This window comes from Salmo salar, chromosome ssa07 (assembly GCF_905237065.1).
Source record: "Salmo salar chromosome ssa07, Ssal_v3.1, whole genome shotgun sequence".
NCBI lineage: Eukaryota > Metazoa > Chordata > Actinopteri > Salmoniformes > Salmonidae > Salmo > Salmo salar.
In genome coordinates this window covers 55723889-55738482 of record NC_059448.1, presented here as the reverse complement: position 1 = coordinate 55738482, position 14594 = coordinate 55723889, and the positions used below count along the sequence as shown (strand labels likewise).

General features: G+C 43.9%; 1 protein-coding gene across 7 annotated transcripts in view; it reads left to right on the top strand.

The window, feature by feature from the left end:
* Positions 1-14594, top strand: part of LOC106609678 (oxysterol-binding protein-related protein 8) — a 164427-nt gene that overhangs the window by 115040 nt on the left and 34793 nt on the right. For all 7 annotated transcript variants that reach the window (XM_045722315.1, XM_045722314.1, XM_045722316.1 and 4 more), the window contains 4 exons: positions 2903-2973; positions 9500-9580; positions 10523-10624; positions 10915-11118. In XM_045722315.1, the coding sequence (XP_045578271.1) occupies positions 2903-2973; positions 9500-9580; positions 10523-10624; positions 10915-11118 (458 nt within the window). The remainder of the gene's footprint in view (positions 1-2902; positions 2974-9499; positions 9581-10522; positions 10625-10914; positions 11119-14594) is intronic.

Here is a 14594-nt window from a genome sequence, read left to right as displayed (position 1 = left end):
TCCCTGTATATAGCTCCACATTGATCTGGTACTGGTACTCCCTGTATATAGCTCCACATTGATCTGGTACTGGTACTGCATGTATATAGCCCCACATTGATCTGGTACTGGTACTCCCTGTATATAGCTCCACATTGATCTGGTACTGGTACTCCCTGTATATAGCTCCACATTGATCTGGTACTGGTACTCCCTGTATATAGCTCCACATTGATCTGGTACTGGTACTCCCTGTATATAGCTCCACATTGATCTGGTACTGGTACTCCCTGTATATAGCTCCACATTGATCTGGTACTGGTACTTCCTGTATATAGCTCCACATTGATCTGGTACTGGTACTTCCTGTATATAGCTCCACAATGATCTGGTACTGGTACTTCCTGTATATAGCTCCATTCTTGTGTATTTCTTTATTATTATTATAATTTTTTAACTCTGCATCTTCGGGAATGGTTCGTAAGCAAGTATTTCACTGTAAAGTCTACACCAATTGTATTTGGTGCATTTGATTTGACACTTATGTGCAAATACACTATCGGTCAAAAGTTCAAGAACACCTACTTATTCAAGGGTTTTTCTTTATTTTACTATTTTCTACATTGTAGAATAATAGATAAGACATCAAAACTATGAAATAACACATATGGAATCATGTGGTAACCAAAAAAGTGTTAAACAAATCAAAATATATTTTATATTTGAGATTCTTCAAAGTAGCTACCCTTTGCCTTGATGACAGCTTTGCATACTCTTGGCATTCTCTCAACCAGCTTCATGAGGTAATCACCTGGAATGCATTTCAATTAACAGATGTGCCTTCTTAAAAGTTCATTTGAATAATTTATTTCCTTTTTAATGCGTTTGAGCCAATCAGTTGTGTTGTGACAAGGTCGGGGGGTATACAGAAGATAGCCCTATTTGGTATAAGACCAAGTCCATATTATGGCAAGAACAGCTCAAATAAGTGAAGAGAAATGACAGTCCAGCATTACTTTTAGACATGAAGGTCAGTCAGTATGGGAAATGTCAAGAACTTTGTAAGTTTCTTCAAGTGCAGTCGCAAAAACCTTCAAGCGCTATGATGAAACTGGCTCTCATGAGGACCGCCATAGGAAGGGTAGACCCAGAGTTACCTCTGCTACAGGGAATAAGTTCATTAGAGTTACCAGCCTCAGAAATTGCACCCCAAATAAATGCTTCACGGAGTTCAAATAACAGACACATCTCAACATCAACTGTTCAGAGGAGACTGCGTGAATCAGGCGTTCATGATCGAATTGCTGCAAAGAAACCACTACTAAAAGACACCAATAATAAGAAGAGACTTGCTTGCAGCAGAGTTAACTCTGGGTCTACCATTCCTATGGCGGTCCTCCTGAGAGCCAGTTTCATCATAGCGCTTGATGGTTTTTGTGACTGCACTTGAAGAAACTTACAAAGTTCTTGGGCCAAGAAACACTAGCAATGGACATTAGAATGGTGGAAATTTGTCCTTTGGTCTGATGAGTCCAAATTGGAGCTTTTTGATTCTAACCGCTGTGTGGATGAATGGATGATCTCTGCATGTGAATTTCCCAATGTAAAGCGTTAAGGAGGAGGTGTTATGGTGTGGGGATACGCCATCCCATCTGGTTTGCGCATAGTGGGACTATCATTTGTTTTTCAAAAAGACAATGACCCAACACACCTCCAGGCTGGTTAAGGGCTATTTTACCAAGAAGGAGAGTGATGGAGTGCTGCATCAGATGACCTGGCCTCCACAATCCACCCGACCTCAACCAAATTGAGATGGGATTAGGATGGGATTAGTCGGACTGCAGAGTGAAGGAAAAGCAGCCAACAAGTGCTCTGCATATGTGGGAACTCCTTCAAGACTGTTGGAAAAGCATTCCAGGTGAAGCTGGTTGAGAGAATGCCAAGAGTGTGGCTATTTGAAGAATCTCAAATATAAAATATATTTTGATTTGTTTAACCATTTTTTGGTTACTATTTGATTCCATATGTGTTATTTCATAGTTTTGATGTCTTCACTATTATTCTACAATGTAGAAAATAGTAAAAAAAATAAATAAGAAAAACCCTTGAATGAATAGGTGTTCTAAAACTTTTGACCGGTTGTGTACATGTATTGTGATTTTATATGTAGTGTGATTCGATACTGTGATTTTACATCGATTTGATATTCCAAACATATTGCTCACCTCATGTCTGCTGCAGAGACAAGAGAGACCATGAGTAAATGAGTTTTGTGCTGAGACCATGTTGGTGCTGAGACCATGTTGGCTCACTATTTCAAAAGAAGATGGAGAACCAGCTATAGGATGAAAAACACTCTTCCTACAGTAGCGCTACACAGAGGCAAATGTTGATATATCATCCAAAAATATTATTGTGATATGTAACTATAAAAAAAAATCCCACATCACTAATCCAAATGATATTATCAATCTATAACTGTGTGCCTCTGTGTCTGAGCTTCCTGACTCTGCGCTCATTACAAAATGGGCTGTGACGATGGAGGCACTGGCCATGAAATATTCAGAGGGACTGGAGCCTTCTGGTAAAGAGCAGGGCCTGTACACAGGGGACTGCTGCTGTTCTCTCACTACAGCCACTGGGGTTTTAAAGAGGGAGCTCAGCTGTGGTTGGCTTGCTAGATAGTACTCTCCATTTAGTCTGACCTTGCTGACGGACGGTGTTAGGTGGCTCTGGAGTAAAGTTTCCCCTAGGTACAGATCTAGGATCAGATTCCCCTTCCCAAATCCGAACCTTAACCATTTTTGGGGAAAATGCAGAACTGACCCAAGATCAGCGTCTAGGGGCAACTTCACCCTACACCATTTCAGTGCCTCAGGGACACATGGAGGACGTTTGGGCTGATTGGTTTCTCTCTTTTCAGGTTTCGACCGGGGGAAAGAAGATTCCCTGCCTCCGAAAGAGGACTCCTCTCACTCCATATCCAAGAGCAAGGTATGGTCCAAAAATACACCCCAGACTTCCTCTCCTCTCACAGCTCTCCTGTCCTTTCTCTCTTTACAGGACGCACAAGGACAGAAAACATACCCATCCACTCACTCTGAAGCAGAAACTTTTGAAATCGACTTTATATCTTTGGCCAAAGTTCCCAACCATTAAAGCCTCATGCTTTACCATCAACTCTTTATGAGCAAGTAGGAGAGTAGGAGAGTAGAGGAGAGTAGAGGAGAGTAGAGGAGAGTATCGAGAGTAGAGGAGAGTAGAGGAGAGTAGGAGAGTAGAGGAGAGGAGGAGAGGAGAGGAGAGTAGGAGAGTAGAGGAGAGTAGAGGAGAGGAGAGGAGAGTAGAGGAGAGTAGAGGAGAGTAGAGGAGAGTAGAGTAGAGGAGAGTAGAGGAGAGTAGAGTAGAGGAGAGTAGAGTAGTAGAGGAGAGTAGAGGAGAGTAAAGGAGAGTAGAGTAGTAGAGGAGAGTAGAGTAGGAGAGTAGAGTAGGAGAGTAGAGTAGGTTAGAGTAGGTTAGAGTAGAGGAGAGGAGGAGAGTAGAGTAGGTTAGAGTAGAGTAGAGGAGAGGAGAGTAGGTTAGAGTAGAGGAGAGTAGGTTAGAGTAGAGTAGAGGAGAGGAGAGTAGAGTAGGTTAGAGTAGAGGAGAGGAGAGTGGAGGAGAGTAGAGGAGAGTAGTAGAGGAGAGTAGAGTAGAGTAGAGTAGTAGAGGAGAGTAGAGTAGAGGAGAGTAGAGTAGGAGAGTAGAGTAGGTTAGGTTAGAGTAGAGGAGAGGAGAGGAGGAGAGTAGAGTAGGTTAGAGTAGAGGAGAGTAGGTTAGAGTAGAGTAGAGTAGGTTAGAGTAGAGTAGGAGAGTAGAGGAGAGTAGAGTAGAGGAGAGTAGTAGAGGAGAGTAGAGGAGAGTAGAGTAGAGGAGAGTAGAGTAGGAGAGTAGAGGAGAGTAGAGGGGAGTAGAGGAGAGTAGAGGAGAGTAGAGTAGGAGAGTAGAGTAGAGGGGAGTAGAGTAGAGGAGAGTAGAGTAGAGTAGTAGAGGAGAGGAGAGTAGTAGAGGAGAGGAGAGTAGAGTAGAGGAGAGTAGAGGAGAGTAGAGGGGAGAGTAGAGGGGAGTAGAGGAGAGTAGAGGAGAGTAGAGTAGGAGAGTAGAGTAGAGTAGAGGGGAGTAGAGTAGAGGAGAGTAGAGTAGAGTAGGAGAGTAGAGGAGAGTAGAGTAGGAGAGTAGAGTAGTGTAGGAGAGGAGAGTAGAGTAGAGGAGAGTAGTAGAGGAGAGTAGAGTAGAGTAGGAGAGTAGAGTAGAGGAGAGTAGAGTAGAGGAGAGTATGAGAGTAGAGGAGAGGAAAGTTGAGTAGGAGAGTAGAGTAGGAGAGTAGAGTAGGAGAGTAGAGTAGAGGAGAGTAGAGTAGGAGAGTAGAGTAGGAGACTAGAGTAGGAGAGTAGAGGAGAGTAGAGTGTAGGAGAGGAGAGGAGAGGAGAGTAGAAGAGGAGAGTAGAGGGGAGGAGAGTAGAGTAGGAGAGTAGAGTAGAGGAGAGTAGAGTAGGAGAGTAGAGTAGAGGAGAGTAGAGGAGAGGAGAGTAGAGGAGATTAGAGGAGAGTAGAGTAGGAGAGTAGAGTAGGAGAGTAGAGTAGGAGAGGAGAGTAGAGGGGAGTAGAGGAGAGTAGAGTAGAAGAGGAGAGTAGAGGGGAGAGTAGAGGGGAGTAGAGGAGAGTAGAGTAGAGTAGAGGGTAGTAGAGGAGAGGAGAGTAGAGGAGAGTAGAGTAGTAGAGGAGAGTAGAGTAGAGGAGATTAGAGGAGAGTAGAGGAGAGGAGAGTAGAGTAGGAGAGGAGAGTAGAGTAGAGTAGAGGAGAGTAGGAGAGGAGAGTAGAGTAGGAGAGTAGAGGAGAGTAGAGTAGAGTAGGAGAGTAGAGTAGAGGGGAGTAGAGTAGAGGAGAGGAGAGTAGAGTAGGAGAGTAGAGGAGAGTAGGGAGAGTAGAGGAGAGTAGAGGAGAGTAGAGGAGAGTAGAGGAGAGTAGAGTAGAGGAGAGTAGAGGAGAGGAGAGTATGAGAGTCGAGGAGAGGAGAGTAGAGTTGAGTATGAGAGTAGAGTAGAGGAGAGTAGAGTAGAGTAGGAGAGTAGAGTAGGAGAGTAGAGTAGAGGAGAGTAGAAGAGGAGAGTAGAGGAGAGGAGAGTAGAGTAGGAGAGTAGAGTAGGAGAGTAGAGTAGAGGAGAGTAGAAGAGGAGAGTAGAGGAGAGGAGAGTAGAGTAGGAGAGTAGAGGAGAGGAGAGGAGAGTAGAGGAGAGTAGAGTAGGAGAGTAGGAGAGGAGAGTAGAGGGGAGTAGAGGAGAGTAGAGTAGAGTAGAGGGTAGTAGAGGAGAGGAGAGTAGAGGAGAGTAGAGGGTAGTAGAGTAGAGTAGGAGAGGAGAGTAGAGGGGAGAGTAGAGGGGAGTAGAGGAGAGTAGAGTAGAGTAGAGTAGAGTAGAGGAGAGGAGAGGAGAGTAGAGTAGTAGAGGAGAGGAGAGTAGAGTAGAGGGTAGTAGAGGAGAGGAGAGTAGAGGAGAGTAGAGGGTAGTAGAGTAGAGTAGGAGAGGAGAGTAGAGGGGAGAGTAGAGGGGAGTAGAGGAGAGTAGAGTAGAGTAGAGTAGAGTAGAGGAGAGGAGAGGAGAGTAGAGTAGTAGAGGAGAGTAGAGTAGAGGAGATTAGAGGAGAGGAGAGTAGAGTAGGAGAGTAGAGTAGAGTAGAGGAGAGTAGGAGAGGAGAGGAGAGTAGAGTATGAGAGTAGAGGAGAGTAGAGTATGAGAGTAGAGGAGAGTAGAGTAGAGGAGAGTAGGAGAGGAGAGTAGAGTAGGAGAGTAGAGTAGAGGAGGAGAGTAGAGGAGAGGAGAGTATGAGAGTAGAGGAGAGTAGAGTAGAGGAGAGTAGGAGAGGAGAGTAGAGTAGGAGAGTAGAGTAGAGGAGGAGAGTAGAGGAGAGGAGAGTATGAGAGGAGAGTAGGAGAGTAGAGTAGAGGAGGAGAGTAGAGGAGAGGAGAGTATGAGAGGAGAGTAGGAGAGTAGAGTAGAGGAGGAGAGTAGAGTAGAGGAGAGTATGAGAGGAGAGGAGAGGAGAGGAGAGGAGAGGAGAGGAGAGGAGAAAGGGAGGGTGCTGATGAAACCCCATTTCAGTGTGTAAGACATAGTCCTAATGAGACCAGAGAGTAAGGGAGTTACTGTAAAAGAACAAGCCAACAACTTCAACCTCGCCACAGCTGTGAGCTTCATTCATTATTAATCACATGTACATCAAACGATCATCAAACACAGAAACCCAACCATTCCACGCTAGGCCTCTCTCAACAGAACCCACTGTTCAACTTCCAATGAGAACTAAGGCCTAGGGTTGCAAAATTCTGGTTACTTTCCCAAACATCCAAGGTTTTCTAGAAATCCTGGTTGGTGGATTCCATTGAATAGGAGAGAGAAAGAGAGGAGAGTGTGCTGAAACAGCAGTAGGCTGGATCTGGACCCATGCTACAGCGCTATATTTGTTCTGTTTTTCCAATAATAAAACAGTGACAGCATAAATATATACATAAATACAGACATGCCTATAGACAACCACAACACAGGACAATAACAAAACAAATGCACCAGCCAGAAAAAGGTTTACATTGTGCATATCTCAAACTAGGAATGAGATGGACTAAGTTCAGGATATCTCCTTATTTTGGATGTTATGAAGGAGATGTCTGAGGACCAGGTGTATATTACTGCCGTGGCTTCTTCTCTGTGGATTTTAGCGCTGGACCTCTCCAGAGTTAAGATGTCTCTGCCTCAAGACACCATGTTGAGTTAGCCAGCTGAAGTGCTTGGGTTTTGATGCAGCATTCACATTATGAGCACCCCACGTAGGCTAATCAAATGCCGCTGACAAGGGTGACTACCGTAATTTCCGGACTATTGAGCGCACCTGAATATAAGCCGCACCCACTGAATTTAAAAAATATATATTATTTTGAACATAAATAAGCCGCACATGTCTATAAGCCGCAGGTGCCTACCGGTACATTGAAACAAATGAACTTTACACAGGCTTTAACGAAACACGGCTTGTAACAAAAAAATAAAAAAATTGCAGTAAACAGTAGCCTACCAAGAAAGTCATTGCTCCAGACCAAGCTCCCGTGCAGCAGCTCTATTTCCTTTTCCAACAGCCAGATCAATCGCCTTCAACTTGAAAGCTGCATCATATGCATTTCTCCGTGTCTTTGCCATGATGAGGGTGACAAAATGACTACCGTAATCAGAATGATGGGAAGTTTGAAAGCGCTCGATTTAATCTAAACAGTAAAAAAAAAGTTGTTTGACCTTAACCCGTTCGGCAATTTCATTGGTCTAATGAAAGCTTCATGCCGCCAAAAAACTGAGCACGTCACAGAATGTGTTTTTTTTTGTTTGTTTATTTATTTGAAAGCGGGAAAAATCCATATATTAGCCGCGTCATTGTTTAAGCCGCGAGGTTCAAAGCCTGGGAAAAAAGTAGCGGCTTATAGTCTGGAAATTACGGTAGTTAAAAATGCAAAGAAGTTTGACTTGTTGAAAGACTTGCTGTGTCACGATCTTCAAAGCTATCAACTGAGACAATTTTTTGATGGTTCTTCACTGTCCTCAGTGTAATTCAACCTCCACTGAAAACTTTGCATCACTTTTTTTTTTAAACTTTGGGTTTATTTTTAGTCTTCAGAACCTGCAGTGGCACGTCCCACCTTCTTAATACAGTACCTAATCCTCAACATTTTCAATGAAACTTTTTCTCAAGTACATCCTGTTCTTATTTTCAAGTGAGTTCAGACTGAAGAGAAAATCAGCAGACCAGTCAATCAGTGTCAGTCAGACAGAGAGTGAGTGAGGCTGTTTCTCAATGTTAGGCACTGCTGTTGAATTTACAGTTTGGATGGTAGGTGTTAGAATAGTCCTCTCCTCTTCACTCCAGTCCTCTCCTCTTCACTCCAGTCCTCTCCTCTTCACTCCAGTCCTCTCCTCTTCACTCCAGTCCTCTCCTCTTTACTCCAGTCCTCTCCTTTTTACTCCAGTCATCTCCTTTTTACTCCAGTCCTCTGTTCTCTCCTCTTACTCCAGTCCTCTCCTCTTTACTCCAGTCCTCTGCTCTTTCCTCTTTACTCCAGTCTTCTCCTCTCCTCTTTACTCCAGTCTTCTCCTCTCCTCTTTACTCCAGTCCTCTCCTCCTCTTTACTCCAGTCCTCTGCTCTTTCCTCTTTACTCCAGTCTTCTCCTCTCCTCTTTACTCCAGTCTTCTCCTCTCCTCTTTACTCCAGTCTTCTCCTCTCCTCTTTACTCCAGTCTTCTCCTCTCCTCTTTACTCCAGTCCTCTCCTCCTCTTTACTCCAGTCCTCTCCTCTTTACTCCAGTCTTCTCCTCTCCTCTTTACTCCAGTCTTCTCCTCTCCTCTTTACTCCAGTCTTCTCCTCTCCTCTTTACTCCAGTCCTCTCCTCCTTTTTACTCCAGTCCTCTCCTCTTTACTCCAGTCTTCTCCTCTCCTCTTTACTCCAGTCCTCTGCTCTTTACTCCAGTCCTCTCCTCTTTACTCCAGTCCTCTCCTCTTTACTCCAGTCCTCTCCTCTTTACTCCAGTCCTTTCCTCTTTACTCCAGTCCTCTGCTCTTTCCTCTTTACTCCAGTCCTCTCCTCTTTACTCCAGTCCTCTGCTCTCTCCTCTTTACTCCAGTCCTCTCCTCTTTACTCCAGTCCTCTCCTCTTTACTCCAGTCCTCTGCTCTTTCCTCTTTACTCCAGTCCTCTCCTCCTCTTTACTCCAGTCCTTTCCTCTTTACTCCAGTCCTCTCCTCTTTACTCCAGTCCTCTCCTCTTTACTCCAGTCCTCTGCTCTTTCCTCTTTACTCCAGTCCTCTCCTCCTCTTTACTCCAGTCCTCTCCTCCTCTTTACTCCAGTCCTCTCCTCTTTACTCCAGTCCTCTCCTCTTTACTCCAGTCCTCTCCTCTTTACTCCAGTCCTCTCCTCCTCTTTACTCCAGTCCTCTCCTCCTCTTTACTCCAGTCCTCTCCTCTTTACTCCAGTCCTCTCCTCCTCTTTACTCCAGACTCCAGATGAGTGTGTGTGTACCTAGTATGATTGCGTAAATCAATCTGACTGGTGCTAAAGTTTGAGTGGTGCCCAGCCAACTGTAATACAGCAGTCTATTGGATGGGAATAATGGTTTCCCAGGGACTCAAAGTGCTTTACATAGTGAGAGGGGTAACTCACCTCATCCAACCGCCAATACGTAGCACCCACCCACCCCAGTTTGGGCCAGACAGCTCCCCAGTTTGGGCCAGACCGCTCCCCAGTTTGGGCCAGACAGCTCCCCAGTTTGGGCCAGACAGCTCCGCAGTTTGGGCCAGACAGCTCCCCACATGCTCATCACATCCAGTAATACAGTAAGACTTCTGTCCTAGTGTGACCAGAAACTGTTTGTCTCACAGGTTAGAAGGGAACTAGTGAGCCATTCCCAGCTGACTATAAGCTCACTTCCTCCCACATGTCTCCACAGTCAGAGTCCAAGCTCTACAATGGCTCCGACAAGGATGTCTCGTTGTCCGGTAACAAGCTCACCAAGAAGGAGTCGCTCAAGGTAAGTAGGGAGACTTACAGCAGAGACCAGCCTAAGGATGATCTTATAGTAAGTAGCTTGTCAGAACGGCCCTTGGGGCAGGGGCCTGTTTCTGTAGCGTGAGGCAGCTTGATGTAGAAGTACAACCCCTGGACAGGACTCTTGACGTTAGGGGAAACACTGTAGCATGATGTTTGTGTGGCCCCTGCAGGTACAGCTAGGGGAAACACTGTAGCATGATGTTTGTGTGTGGCCCCTGCGGGTACAGCTAGGGGAAACACTGTAGCATGATGTTTGTGTGGCTCCTGCAGGTACAGCTAGGGGAAACACTGTAGCATGATGTTTGTGTGTGGCCCCTGCAGGTACAGCTAGGGGTAACACTGTAGCATGATGTTTATGTGGCCCCTGCAGGTACAGTTAGGGGTAAACACTGTAGCATGATGCTTGTGTGTGGCCCCTGCAGGTACAGCTAGGGGAAACACTGTAGCATGATGTTTGTGTGTGGCCCCTGCAGGTACAGCTAGGGGAAACACTGTAGCGTGATGTTTGTGTGTGGCCCCTGCAGGTACAGCTAGGGGAAACACTGTAGCGTGATGTTTATGTGGCCCCTGCAGGTACAGCTAGGGGAAACACTGTAGCATGATGTTTATGTGGCCCCTGCAGGTACAGCTAGGGGTAACACTGTAGCATGATGTTTATGTGGCCCCTGCAGGTACAGCTAAGGGAAACACTGTAGCGTGATGTTTATGTGGCCCCTGCAGGTACAGCTAGAGGAAACACTGCAGCGTGATGTTTGTGTGTGGCCCCTGCAGGTACAGCTAGGGGAAACACTGTAGCGTGATGTTTATGTGGCCCCTGCAGGTACAGCTAGGGGAAACACTGCAGCGTGATGTTTGTGTGTGGCCCCTGCAGGTACAGCTAGGGGAAACACTGTAGCGTGATGTTTGTGTGTGGCCCCTGCAGGTGCAGAAGAAGAACTACCGTGAGGAGAAGAAGAGAGCCACCAAGGAGCTCCTCAGCACCATCACAGACCCCTCTGTTATTGTCATGGCTGACTGGCTCAAGGTTCGACTTGCCCTGCTTCTTGTTTCTGGACTGTACACAGCGTTTCTGGACTGTACACAACGTGGGCCATGTGCTGCAATTACTAGAATATTACTGTACATGCAACAAACTATAAAGCCATAAGAATCTGCTATAGTCTATTGAAGTTTCTCCAGAATTTTCAAAAGTGCCCTTGTTGATAGAAGTTTCCAAAAAATAAATATATATTTGAACAAAGTTTATTAGACATGATGATATTTGGTGTATTTTATGTCTGAGTGTGTGTGTTTGGCCACGTGTCTGCACCTCAGATCCGGGGTACTCTGAAGAGCTGGACCAAGCTGTGGTGTGTGCTGAAGCCGGGGGTTCTTCTCATCTACAAGACCCATAAGAACGGCCAGTGGGTGGGCACGGTGCTGCTCAACGCCTGCGAGCTCATCGAGAGACCCTCAAAGAAGGACGGCTTCTGTTTCAAACTCTTCCACCCGCTGGAGCAGTCCATCTGGGCGGTCAAGGTAATAATAATAATAGTACATTTATTTTCTATCCAGCTTTTCATTAGAACAGCGTCTCAAAGTCCCTTTAAAAGCAACAACAACTAATTGAAGGTGATCTGTTGGGCGATGGCTTCCACAACTTCAGATAATAATGATGACAAGATGGAGAGCGATAGAGTTTCTAGTCAGACCTGCACAATGGGAGACATCATTTCATTTAATGGAGTGGTATGTGCACATCCATAAAAGCCCCTTGTCCCAAATGCTGGATCAGACAGGATAATGTAGAACAAAAACATAAATCTGTCTGCACACTGGTATAATACTCTGGTATAATACTGCCTAAGTACATTTTTGTTCAGACATCATTAAATGACTAACCTGAGTACCAGTCTCTTTAGCTAATCTACTCCATGGCCTTTCTGCCATCTTCAAATGTGAACGTTCAATCATTAATGAGCTCTTGATCCTGATTCCATCCCTTTTACAGCTATCCGAGCTTGTATCCTGTTGCTAAGCAACCGTGTTTTGTTTGTCCAAACAAAACAAACCTTTCTAAAGTTGCTAGCTCACATCTACATTGTCGTGTCTTTGGGGTACCATTAAACTGAAGACATGTTTATCAATTAACTCCCTGTAATTATTATCACGCGATTAAACTGATTAATCGTTTAATTGTAATTAACTAGGAGATCGGGGCACCAAGGAAAATATTCAGATTACAAAGTTATAATTTTCCTAATATAACTTTCCTACATTATAACATTATATATTATATTCTATTATAGTATAGGCTGATTATCTTCTTGTTTAAATGGTGTATTTTACCTCGCGTCCAGTCTCATTCCAAACGTCGTAAATTGTTGTATCTGCACAAACCCAGTCTTTACTAAGAGTCATCCATACATCAATTGTCTTAAAATCATTTATTTACTAAACTAAGTAATTCACAGAAAGTATACAAACAGTAATTATCATCACAAAGAATTGGTAGAGTAATGTGCCCTAGTGGCTAACAGGCATGGCTGGTGTCTTGTAGAACAATGGGTCATAAAATGTTCAGCTGAGGAGGTACACAGTTCATTAATATTAACAATTGACATGCTAATCCTTTGCACATGAACGCTCACTCATTTGAGAACAATTGCAATCAATATATATTTACGCTCAGTGTGTCGTCGGGATCCTTGTTGGAGCGTCGTTTTGTTGGAGAGTTTTCTCTCTCTCTCTCTCTCTCTCTCGGTTAGAATGGATCTTTCAAAGCGACATTCATTAATGTCGTCATAGAATGGATGTTTCGTTGGTCTTCGCGTTCAATGATATAATTTACTTAGCTGCAGACTAATAATTAATATCAAAGACTTGTTCTTATTCTGTCGGTATCGATAGTCTAAAAGTTAACCACGTGGTATGGTTCACTTTCAGTAGAGTACTTGGATGGTCAAACCTATTGGCCAACTCGCAATGGAGTGGAGGCCGGGTCTAGAGAAATGTAAATCAGGGTGTAGTTTTATAGTGAACATGTCACATGACGCCTGGTCCTGTCTGTGTCCCTGGGGGCGTGCCGATGACTGAGTTAAGCTTGGTACAGAAATATAATTCTATCACATTAACATCAGTACATAGCATCTCAATGTATTACAAATAGCTTTATCCTTATTAATACATTCTATACAACCATGTGGATGCAAGTCTCAAGGCTGAGGCTATTATATAAACCGTTTTATGGTAATATGGCTCTTCTGAGTATCACAAAATTCTACCAAGCGGACCAGTTCGTAGCTGGATTCTTCACCAATCTTTCATACCTTCTCCAGAACACAAATGTTGCTTGGCTCCCCAATTCTGTGAGTTGGAAGAATTTCCTGTGTCTCTCTATGGGCCATGTGGCAAGAGATTCTCCTCTTAGAGTTTTTACAACCCTTTCACACAGGGCCTGGGTGGGGGAAGGTAGGTTGGGGGATGGTGCAAGGGGGAGGGGGTCAACTGTCCTCCCTGTACTCAGAGGCCAACATCATGACAACATTCTCCAACTAAATACATACTGCAATTCCAACCACACAACTTCTTACTACAACAACTTGTCTAGCTCACATCTAAATTCTCCAACTAAATACATACTGCAATTCCAACCACACAACTTCTTACTACAACAACTTGTTTAGCTCACATCTAAATTCTCCAACTAAATACATACTGCAATTCCAACCACACAACTTCTTACTACAACAACTTGTCTAGCTAACAGCTAAATGTTTGTTTTTGACTTTGTTATCAATTCTAATTCTATTTCCACGTGTTTTCATGGAAAATATTAATGTTATTAATAGATAGGTTGGTTGTTTAGAAAGAAAGAAAAGTGACGCCTGCACAACTATGGGGCAAAACAGACGGGTTGGATTAGATTGTTGACAACATGTTAACTATATTTAGTCTCCAGTGTTTATTGAAAACAAATACATTTGGTGAATGAGCACTTGTTGTCTCTCATATACATTGTTAAAGTTGTTGTTTAGCTAGATAGCACATTTGTGCCCTATTAGCATTGCCATGAAATCAGTCAAAACACCTCAAAACAAGATATGGTCTCAAGACCAAGATGGAACAAGCTGAAACGCGCCAGCTACGATTCCCCACATGGCAGCTTCTTGTCATTGTAGCTGGCTATCTGGCCATCCAGAATCCCAACAACTCACAGACTTCTGCCCCATTGAAGCGTGCACATTGTTTTCGTGACGTTGTCAACTAAACCATCTATGGCATCGCATATTGAACGTTGAGATTGCCGAAAGGCCAGTCTCTTGGGCAATGGCAAGGAGTGCAATGTTAGCTAAAGAGACTGGTACTCAAGACTATTAAATTACCACAAGAGAAAACCTTTTGATTAGCCAGACGCTGCAGCCGTCACATCCTGGTCAAAGTCCTCATCTGGTTCTTTCATTTCAATTAAATACAATTCAATCTGAAATTTCTCCCTCTTTCCTCCCCTGTCAATAAGAATGTTAACATAATGATGCACGCAATTAACATTTAAATTGTCTAGCTGAAGGTTCTTCACGTTTCAAATAATAATTGCTGCATGTTTTACCTGCTTTATCACATTAGGTTCATCTCTGTGTGAAATTGTCACAGTGTAAATCTCAGTTAGAGCGACGGCACTTCAGTGTTCCATCTGCCATGTAAATATGTTGTGAGGGTAGTAGTGACAGTACAACGATACCTCCTAAACAAGGGATCATCATCTAGATTCAGCCGTGGGATGCGACTGGTCGGGGGGCAGGAACATAATTACTAATAATTAGTAGACTGCAAATTGACCGCTAGAAGCCCAAACAGATATAATGTTTAACTAAAACATAATCATTTCAAACCTTGCTTACATTTGCTTATGATCACGTCTCTATAATATGCGCGGGGATACTTGAGAACAGATTTCCAAAATAAAAATAAATTGGAGCTGATTTCCAGTATTTTATGTCCAATATTAAAGAATA